Here is an 11283-nt window from a genome sequence, read left to right as displayed (position 1 = left end):
ATATTTGTTGTGGCTTGGCTAGCTAGTGTTGGTCATCACTTCAATCACCCAACTTTAATCTTCTGCACAAATCTGTCGCAGCCCTCACTGGCAATACTGTTGTTGCTGACTTCAGCTCTAGCGCAAGGAAAGAAACAGGATTTTCTGTGATTCAGAAAATAATAGAATTCTATTCATTACTAACCTTTAACAAGCTTGAAAACTAACTCAATTTTTTTTAAAAGGCTGTACCTTTATAAAATTGTTAATGAAGCCTGTATGATGAACTTTCACAAAAAAAGATGTTTCCTAGCAGGATGTCAATCATTTAAGTCATAATAATTTTACGATAATATCTTAACAGATAGAAGAGCACTGAAAGATTAAAAGCCTTGCTTCATTAGTTCCAGATCCTAGATGAACACAAAAATTTATTTCATGAAGTATTATTTTTATAGATACAACGTTCATTTAATGTTCATTTATAAATTACTATGTACATCATGTTCACTAGGATCATGGCAAACCACTTGTAAGCTTGGCTAAAAGGAATAATTTTGCTCCTCATTAAAATAAAGCTAGCATTTCCTGAAACATATGCGTTGCTTCATAAAAAGTATCAGTTATGCAGAGTGAAACCAGACCACAGTTCAGCATAAAGCTAGATAAAAAAAAAACAGACTGAAATTCAGACACAAAGGGTGTCACTGCCTACCTTTAAGATTTCCTAGCATTAGCCATGTTTTGCCAACTAACAGACCCATACTGTGTCTAGAAAGCGTGGTAGACTGGATTCTGGACAAAATTCCCAAAATTTGGGGGTGAAAAGAGTGCACATCTGAAGAAGCCTAAGCACACTGTAGGCCTAAAGAATCCAAACATGTTGAGGTGCTTATTTCTCAAAATACTGAAATGTCTGGGGGACAGACATGCTAGCAAGATATTAGATAGTTACACTTGTTTTTTTTTCCTCCTACAAAGAGAAGACAGGTATGCAAGTACTACACCACCATTATCCCTGAAAATTTACGAACTAGAATTTGTTGTGAAGAAACACAGGACCTTAAAAGAACCTGAGTAAAACATTAGACTTCAAAACAACCTAACAGCTAGATAAACAGAACAGAACATGTTGCTTGGGGTTTTTTTGGTGGTTTGTTTGGTTGGGTTTTTTTCAAGGGACTGGGGTGTGAGGAGCGCCAGTACTTATGTGCTGGGGTGGAATTCAACAAAGTTTTACAGTTAACTACGACTACAGCATTTCACTTGGTACACAATTAAAAGAGCTCTGCCTTGAATTTTCTCACATTTTGATTTATGTGCTTGTTTTTTGCAAACTGGGTGGGGAGACTACGTGAGTAGTTTCCTACAAAAATGGTAGGTGCATTCCAATACATTATTAACCCCCCTCTACAAGACAATATAGGTTTCATTATGGCAGATAATAAGGAAAGTAGCCTGCTTTGTGCTGTTTACATTTCTACATGACTGACGACTTTGATCTCTGCCAAGCTCTGAAGTCACCATGTCATAAAATCAACAGTCTCTCTAGATACTGCACTGACTTATCTTCTGCTATCACCTGCATAAGCTACTATCTCATTCTTTGAGAGTAATACTGAAATTTAAGGAAATAAAAATACTAAAGCATTCCATCTGACGTTACCGTCTTCTAGAGTTTGCAGTGCATTATTAAGATGAATACTGTTAATCTTGGTGCATCACGGTAAGTAAATAAAGGCACGAAGGAGGAGACCTACATGAACCTGGGAAAAGAAATTCACACTTCCTCCCAGCTGCCCCAACTCTGCTATAGCTGGGTGCTGCTAAGTGGTGTCACCTTGAGCAAGTCAGTTAATTTTCTGCATCTGACTTTACTAATCTGCAAAACAAATATAGTACTTAGTGACCTATGGAGTGCTGAAAGGCTTAATTAGTTAAGGTTTATACAGCACTTCAGAATCTTTAGATGAAAGTACAAGATTACACAAAATCAAACAGTTGACAACTACAGGTGTGCAATTTCCACCTCATGCAAGGAGTTATCCCTGAAGTTATGCTACTGTTTGGCAAATATGCTCAAAAACATTTTCTGTAATAGCGTTTCACAGTATGATAGGATTTTGGGGGGTTTTTCTTTCACAGTTCCTGATTTTTCAAGTCTTACAAAAAACAACCCCCAAAACCTTATAAAACCAGTCAACATTCGCACACACACACACTGTTTTGTTTGTTTGTTTTTGTTTTTACCTGAGATGTTAGTTGTGACATTGATTGTGGTTGCTGGTCCAAACCCTTTGACGGTGCTTGCACGTATAAAGAACTGGTAAGTAGTACCAGGATGCAAGTGTGAGAAGACGTGGTGCGTGCTGTTCCACAGCTTTGACACGGTTTGCGGAGGTCCTGCGACTGGAACTGCAGGATCGAACGACCGTATACTGCTATAGCTGACCTGCAAAACCAATTATTTTTGGTAATAACTGTTAAGAGTTTTTGGCACAAGGGGATTAGGTTAGCTTGGCTGGGAAGGAAACAAAAGACACGTGCTCATCTGGCTACACAGTTATCTCGGGGACACCCATGAGGACTTGATGTGTATTATTGTAGAGTCTGCTTCACTTGAAAGGCTATGCAGGTGCCCTTCATCTCTCTTTCTTTGTGATTTTAGTTCACGTATGGAAAATTTCATGGATAAATTTAAGTTAGGACACTCCCACCATCCTCTCCATCTCCACCAAACCCCTTTATTCTTCACTTCCTGTAATACACTTCCCTCTCCTCTTCTAATAATCATATTTAAATGAGGCCCAAACCGAGTTAATATATTTAAAGCCAGCAACGATATCTTAATCTGCTGGTTTTGACTGGGATGGAGCTCATTTTCTTTGTAGCATCTCATCTGGTGCTGTGTTTTGGATTTGTGATTAAAACACAGAAGGTCACACTTTTGCCCTTCGGATTCTCCCCCCATCCCACTGCAGGGGAGTGAGCGAGCAGCTGAGTGGGGCTTGAGCTGTCCACCAGGGTTAACCCACACTATTTAAAGAACTTTGTTAGCATTAAATAGATAAACAAACATATTTAAGGGGTTTTGTTAGGTTAGTCGGTTTGTCTTTCTCCCGTAATTCACTAGTACACAAAATTCCATCCTCTGTTCCTTTAAAAAAGGAGCATTGGACTGGATGGTCCTTGTTCCACAAATCAGCTCGTGTTCCTGCCAACCTCCTGTGGAGGTCCCCAGAAGGCTTATATTAAATACTCCTTAAATAGAATATACATGGAAGTTTCCTTGAAGGGTGATATCTAAAGATCTGACAAAGCTAAAAACATTGCTCCAAATTTAATAACCATCTTACTTTTCATGTAACCTTCTCTTCCAACGAAGATTTCACAGATCATGGTTGTCATGGGTTTGGAAGGATGCACAGTGATGACACACGATTTTTAAAACCAGCACCTCCCACGTGGATTGTAGTATTGTTATACTCACATGCCAAAGCCACTTGACAGGGCTGGCCAGCCAACAACATATGCACTATAATTATGATTTCTGAATACCTAATCGCTACACAAAATCCAGTATTCTGTAAATGAAAACAGCGTGTAACTGAATAGCTGCCTACAGAACAGTTTCCTAGCCCTAGCCTATGCTTGTTAGCTGTTTAATGATTACCTCATACTGAGTAATGATGCCATTTGGATCCACAGGTTCCTTCCAGTTGAGGAAGATCTTATCTTCAAAAGGAGTTCCCTTCACCGACTTGGCAGGTATAGGGCCTGGCACTACAAACAAAATAAAACTTTTAAAAATAGGAAATTCAAGAGACAGACAAATTAAAGAGATGACAGAATATCCTATTAAAACCGAAAGTGAGTGCAGGTCTACTTTTATTAATATTCATTCGCATGCAAAAGGCAGCGAGTACGAAAGAGAACTTCAAAGTGTGTTTTGTCATTCGCAGTGCAGAGAGAGCATGAAGTTGAAACATTATTCCCACATATGGTTTTCAAAACTTCACGGAAAGTCAAATTGTCTCGTAGTATAGCCAGGGGAAACAGTTCAAGCTAGATTACAACTTCAGGGAACATCACTGAACTCTGTAATAAGCGTATCTTAGGACAAGGACTACATGGTTTTAAAATCCTTTTAAAAAGAAAAATCAAAGGCAAGGAAAAGCCTATGTTATACCCCGTCTTCCAAACGAGAGAAATGCTTACAAAATAGCTTTCAGTCACCCCTTCTTAGGATTTGTTGTTTTAAAAGCAAGCCTCGTTTAAAGAGGGGGCTGGGCGCAGGGCAAACACAGCCGCTCAGCTCCCACTTCCCTCAGCCGCTGACGCGCTCGCGCTGCAGCAGGATCAGAGCTGCTTACTTCACATCTTTCCAGTAAGAGACATTTTCAAAGCTTTGAACTGAACCACACCAAGATGACCCTACTTTCTTATTTTAAACGGAACCAATATCCCCGGTGTAATAACGAGTCTGAAGTGTCACCTCAGGCCTCTTCGCCCGAGTGATTCGCAGTGCCTGGTAATCCCATCAACGCCAGGCGGGAGCGCTTGGTTATCTCCCATTTCAGCTTACAAGATATTTTTACCGACACATACAGCAGTTCACCTACATTTGAACACATACGTGCTGAAAGAAGGGGATAAGAGAGCACCTGAAGAAACCCTGAACCCAAAGAAACAGCCTCCCCCCTCAAAAAGGCAAAGTTGCCCAAATCTGCAGTCTTTCAAGCTAAAACGTTACTTCTATTTAATACAATGACATCTATTCCTCTCCCCTTCTTCATCAGCCTATTTTCTTCAATGCGTCTTTCAGTGAGCCTCACGCATGATATTTCTCGGGTATTAATTATCAAAGCAGACTGAAGTTTTACAAAGAGTAAAAATAAATTAAAACCCGCTGGATCAAAGGAAGCGCCAGGCACTGTGCTAGCAGCACCAAGGAGTGAGGGGTCTGTCTCCAGTAGCGGATTTATTTCAGTCCACATGGAAGCTATAAATGATGATCTGACCCTTGGTACAAACAACGTAATTTGGCACACCACTAATAAAATTCACGGAGTCAAAAAAGCCCACAAGTAAACAGATGAGAGCTTCACAGAAACCGCTCATCCATCTGTCACGCAAAGACTTGGGGGAAGTTGACTACAATCCTACATTGCCGCCCTGCTTCCGTGTCCCGATACAGACCGGGCAGTGGATGAAGGCTGACACGCCGCGACAGCCCCCCTGTGCTCTTTGAGGGGACTGTTCAGAGACTTGCTGTAGGCACTGCTTTGTTTTTCATGGGATTGCTCTATTGTTTTTCTTCTCTACGTCTCAAATGAGGTACGATGCACATGGCATCACCCCTGGAAGATGCGTGCACCCCTGTGTGTGTGCATGTACAGCTGTGTTTCAGAGAGAACATAGGAACACACCAGGGCACGTGCACGGAATACGAAATCTGACATTAAAGCACATTAAAGCAAGTGAGCTAGAAAGAAAACAGACACAATTGCTCAAAAACCTGCAAAACACTTTTTGCATGGTGCTTTTAAAAAACATGTTTCATATCCAATTGAAACTGGGTGCAGGACTCCCAAGTTTTAGGGTTGCATAAAGCCCCCTACATTTTCTGTTCAAACACCCAAGTGGGAGAAGCCTCCAGGCTCATCACATCGCGTGACTGTGTTTTCTTCTCCTGCAATAGAAAAGTTGTTGCTTGCGGCAGCAACAGCAATGCTAAACTGAGTGGAACTGCACGATCCCAGTTACTCTCATGCTTCTCTTCCCACTGGCATGAGAAGGGCACAAGAACAGAAGCACACTGATGAGCAGCTTGCTGGGAATCCCAGTAAAAATAAGGTCAGAACGTGAAAGAGAGCAAAAGTGTCCAGAAAAAGAGAACAGTAATTCCCACAAGCCTCACCCACCCCTGCAAATTCACCAAAAATGAAGCTTGGGATCAGCTTAAATTATTCGAGAGCTCAAGTGGAATTAAACCAAAGAAACAAATAAAAGTTCAGATGCCTAGAAAAAGGAATATAAATGAATTTTAGTTTGAAGGACACGTTTTGGTGGGCCTGAAGTTATTTCTTCCCTTCTGTTTTCCAGCTCAACCACAGTAAAAATGTCTTTTATTTGCATAGCTTTACAGAAGGGTCAAAGGGAAGTGCGGAAAGAGAAAAGCAGGAGCAGGAATTTGCTTAAAGAACACAGTATCTTTGAGCAGGCCCATGGATTCATCGGTCAGGTTAGTAAAAATAATGCCTAAACTTCCACATCTAGTGTTTTTATTTCTTTGGCCTCAGGTCAGTTATTAGTAACAGACAGAAATTTAAAAAGGCTGAAAGTAGTAAAAAAGAAAAAAACCTGAACAAAGAAACAAAAAACCAACAACAAAAGAACAACAGCAAGGTAACCTGTTGGTAACACTATTTGGAGGACTCAGACTGCATCTTTCCGTGTAGGCAGGCAGTCATTGCTATCCATTCCCTACCACTCGCAGCAGGACTCTAAGGATGTAAGAAATAGCTTAAACTTCACCTTTCCAAAGCAGTGTTCCCTTTTATACAACATTTAGCAAGGACTCCAGTGAGAAACAGCCAGGTAAACATCACCCTCGTGCTGACAACGGCTCACAAACAGCCCTGAAAGCTTTCTTCAGGCTTGCGTGTGCACCTCCCAAAGCCCCGCTGCTCACCACAGCGCCCTTTCGCTGCCTTCTCAACTCCCATTCGTCTTCCAACGTGAGCCCTCGCCCTTCCCCTTGGACTCACGGACAGTCTATACTAAATCAGAACACTCAAGACTATTACAAATGTATATTAAGGTGAAGTATGTCACTTAAGATTCCCTATCAAGAGTCAGGTGTCTGAATAATTCAAAAAGTCTGAATAGCTGCTGGAGGAGTTGGACTTGGACCTTTTGGCCTCCACACCCTCTCTTTAAAAAGATCCTGGTCCAATTGATTTTCTTTCCAACTGCTGACCTTGTCAAGTGTGATCCCACCATCTCTCAGTGACAACAGTAAACACTCTTCCTTTCACATGCATTATTAGATGCTAAACTTCCAACAAGCCAAGATTTACACTTCTCTGAAGAAGCGAAATCATTTACGTGGATTTAATTGTATGGGTTTCAGAAGAGATTCTGAACAAAAAAAGTCCAATAAAAAAGTATAAAAACATAAACCACACATGTATATAAAAGTAACATAAAACAAATTCAAAGGGAATTTCAGCAAGGTTTTATAGTGGAAACATCACAAGCTCTTCTTTCACGATTCACATACATCTCCGGAGCCCTTTTAATGAAGCTAGATATTCGTATAGTGAACAGCTGATAATCTTTTCTTCTATATACATGTGGGATGGTGGACTTTTACAAATACTATGCACAATAAAAGTACAAACCATCAATCTGACATCAGACCAATTCATTTTAGAGCAATATATTTGCATTAAATTATGTCACAGTCACAAATAAATTGTTATTCACAAATGGTGTCACTTAAACCTTGTTCTACACTAACTTAACGGGAAATTTATATTACAATACATTACTTCTGGAAGAACAACGTATTAACTGACATCAACCACTATAAAAATGAATTTATATTGCTTCAGTTTTCCTGCTACAAAATAATGGAAGTGCATGTAAACAGAGTATTTTTATTATTATTATACTCCATGAAAGCCGTGCAGAGTATTATTATGCTATATGGTAGAGGCTATGTGCAGACATATGCATGGTTACAGTGGGAAAAATTCCTTTGTGGTACTCAAAAAGTAAAGTGTATCAGCAACAAACTTACAGCCTTTCCCCAAAGGTGATGCTCATTTTCAGGAGATGGTGACAGTCAATCTCTTCTACTGTTTAAATGTTGCAAGCCATTAAAATGGCCCACCTTTCCATTGGCTTGTTCTGAGGGACTTACCCTTTTAACTTTATGCTTTGTTATAACCCAAGACTAAGGCTTAAATAGAAGCAAGTTTTATATAATAAAAAAGGGAAAAAAATCGGAATTGCTATTACTAGTCTTTACCATACGAGTATTTACACCAAAGGCGGTCACAGAAATTACTTATTTGGAAATTACTCAAGTTGCACCAGTTGCAGTGAAGAAAAAAAAAAAGCTATTGAGAAGAAAACTGATTGCATATTAATGGTCTCCTTCAGCACACGTGCTCTTTGGTTAATGATCTCTCCTCCTGGGGGAGCAGGGCTGGCGCGGGCGCCCTGGGAGGTGGCGGGGGCACTGCCCTCCCCAGGCAGTGGGCAGCAGGGGCTCCCCGGGACTTGGCGAAAGCCCAGAGCCCTGCGCAGGTCTGCGTCACCCACCACTGCTGGACGGCACGGGTACCAACCCGTTCACACCAGCAACAACTCCCCGCACCTCCCAGCCTGTGTAAAATTACTCATGCAACAAATACAAATGCTTGCAATCAAGCTACTAAGCAAGCTGACCAAGGCTGATCGGCCTCAGTGGCGGGGGCACTCGCTGTAGGTATTGGTGCAACTATCAAATGGGGTTAAATCCACAAGTTGTGGATTTGCTGAATTCGGGGGCTCAGGCACCTACCGCAGTATTTTGTTTAAAGCCTTTTTACACCAAATGCTGACTTCAGTACTCCCCGTGTCTGGGATTTGGAGACACTTCTCCGTGTCAGGGAGAAATAACCTCACATACCTTACAACTTTCTAAAAATATGCAAATCAATATTCAGAGAGTACTTTCTGCTAGCGCATGGTTTGGGAATAACAGGAACTCGTGGGGCCAGGTGTAAGCCCTCATTCTACTGCAAACTGCTGAAATAGCCGCTAATTCTGGCCTATTTGCAGACATCGTTATGACAAACGCACCATTTCAACACAGAATCTCATATGCAATATCACTTTTTCAGCTATAAAACTTCTAATATAGGTATCCAAAGGAAATGAAAGTAGGAAGCTGTTTCAGCCAGGGTAAATAATTCTGCGTTTCAGGGCAAATTTTTCTTGAGTTATTAATATAAAGCCTAGCTTGTATTTCTAGTCTCTGCAATACCTTAAAACAGCTTACTTCATTTGCTGTTTGTTCAGTGTAAGCTTAAAATAAATCTCTGCTAATAATTTCAATATTTTTCTTATTTTCTCACAAATCAACTTTTCTGATATCTTCAATAGAAAGTGCTCACGTGTTTTTCTGCAACCACTTTTTCTCTCTCTCGATGATAACGCCAATAGCAGATCTTACCTACCATCTGGAAAAAAGAACTGGGGTTATTTTCACGTGCTGAAGGACAAATAGATTATCCCAGGCTCCTTCTATCAATGGCAGTAGGTTGGTTATAATCAGTTTCAGTTCACTGCTGCTAAAGACATAAAACTTCCTCCCTTATTTGACTATATTTACGCTAAATTTTGCCACTGCTCATGACACACAGGTCACTAGTCTCTCTTTTTGATCAAGGACTGAAGTTGATACCTATAGCAGTGGCATTTGTGGACAACTTCACATTTAAATCTCTTACTCATGGGCTTCTCTATTAACTGCAATCATTTGCCAGTTTTTTCCCAATAGGGTTAGTGTACCGGAGTCACTTGACATCCATGCACATGTCACTTGGCCAGGCAAGTTACACATTTTTCAAGATAGGCTGCCATTTCAAACAATCTTTGCAGCCCTCCTTTGCAGCATGGGACATAGTGCCCGCTCATCTCGCTGCATTAACTTCTCTCCCAGGTGGGCTATTTTTGTTACTTTTATAATGCTACTAGCACAGTTTTATACCTATCTTTTTCCAAAGCTCCTTGAAGCACCATGTGTTTGTTTCATTTCCTTTGATCGAAGCATATTTTCTACCTCCTCTTTTTTCCTCCCCAATATTTTCCTGAAGTGCCAGAACAATTTGAAAAAGCACAAAGGAAAAGTGTTTCCCGTATCAAATAGTGAATGGGGGAAAAAAAAAAAATTTTTTTTTTTTTTTGTAAAGGCAACTGACAGCCTTACTATCAAACACAAACAAATACTAAAAGTTAACTATTTCCATAAAATCCTCCCTCAAAATTGGTGGAAGGTACTTCCTCTTCACACATTTAGAAAGTACACTAAATATTTCTAATTTTTTCGTCCTTTAACAATAACATTTCTCCCTTTCTCTGTTGTTTCCCTTCGTGGTGAGCCTGCTGGAGTTTTCCCAGGAGCATGAGCAATGGTTGGACAGTTGGTGCCTTAACCCTGCATCCCAGCTCTAGATCTCTTTGTGCAGAGCTGAATGGGCCGCACTCGCTGAAAGATCAGGGGCCCTCGTTTGTGTCCAGTGAGCGTGTCCTTTGGCTCAGACCAAAGCCTTGGTATACGTTAAGCCCCAAAATGGGTACTTCTCCTGCTCCAAGTGATCTTTTTCAATTAGTTGTTTGCCTGCTGTTAGCTGACACACTCCCTTACTAGTTGTAAAATCACCATCAAACACTGTGAGCTTCACGATTTGCTTTTTCCGTAGCTGCTCTCTCAGAGATAATGTCACTATTCCTGTTAATCCACTGCCTTTTGCATCTGTTTCCAATTAAAAATTAAGGAAGCATTTATCTGCTTTAATCCCATTCACCATCCGCTGCTCTTAAAAGGGTCCCTCTGAGTTCGCAGAGCCCTTGTGAACAGGCAGCTCCGAGAGCGTGTGCACGCTGCTGATTCATGCTAAGTGAGAAATTCACTGCTGGTTCTTGTACTTTGTTCGAAATGCCAAACATCAACTCTGCCCAGCACGTATGCATCCCCGGATTGTGCGAGCCTTCCTCTTTTTCCTTTATCAGATCCTTCAAACACTGTCCATCTCCTGTACAAGCCAGGTGAAGCAGCGAGTCCCTGTCATGGCACAGATAACGCCACGTTCCCAGGTACTCAGAAGAGCTTTCTCCTGACTCTCAGTGATGGTGTGGTCTCTCCCCAAAGTGAAAGATAGTGTTTCACCCATAAAACACTGACAAATTTCCTTGTTTCCATCTTCTTTTTGCACAACTTGTTTAACAGAGTATTGCTCAAGGGCTTTATTTTTATGTGGAATACAGCTCTTTGCAAATTACTGTGATATACTTAAAGATTAATTCCGCCTATCTAAGTTAAATAGAAATACTTAAAACTATGAAGTATTCAGATCTAGCCCTGGTCAGAAAGGAGGCTATTTTCAGATTGACATTCCCAGCTTTGCTTTCTTGCAGATACTGAATGACAAGCTATTTAAACCTTCTTCATTTATCAGTCATGGCTCCAAAGGTCTGAAGTACAGCTTCTGAATCTTACCCTTTTCTTCTGCTAACCTTTCTCCAAGT

At 40.8% G+C, this 11283-nt stretch overlaps 1 protein-coding gene across 1 annotated transcript in view; it reads right to left on the bottom strand.

Annotated features, from left to right (window-relative positions):
• The window catches only part of PTPRK (protein tyrosine phosphatase receptor type K), a 384122-nt gene that overhangs the window by 81171 nt on the left and 291668 nt on the right, over nt 1–11283 (bottom strand). Inside the window, exons 9-10 of the mRNA XM_009644374.2 lie at nt 3653–3762; nt 2230–2431 (exon numbers count right to left, since the gene is read on the bottom strand). Coding sequence (XP_009642669.2) covers nt 2230–2431; nt 3653–3762 — 312 coding nt within the window. The remainder of the gene's footprint in view (nt 1–2229; nt 2432–3652; nt 3763–11283) is intronic.

This window comes from Egretta garzetta, unplaced genomic scaffold, assembly GCF_000687185.1.
Source record: "Egretta garzetta isolate BGI_Z169 unplaced genomic scaffold, ASM68718v1 scaffold397, whole genome shotgun sequence".
In the NCBI taxonomy this organism is placed as follows: Eukaryota; Metazoa; Chordata; class Aves; order Pelecaniformes; family Ardeidae; genus Egretta; species Egretta garzetta.
Note: the sequence above shows the minus strand (reverse complement) of the source record. Positions and strands in the feature narration are given on the sequence as shown.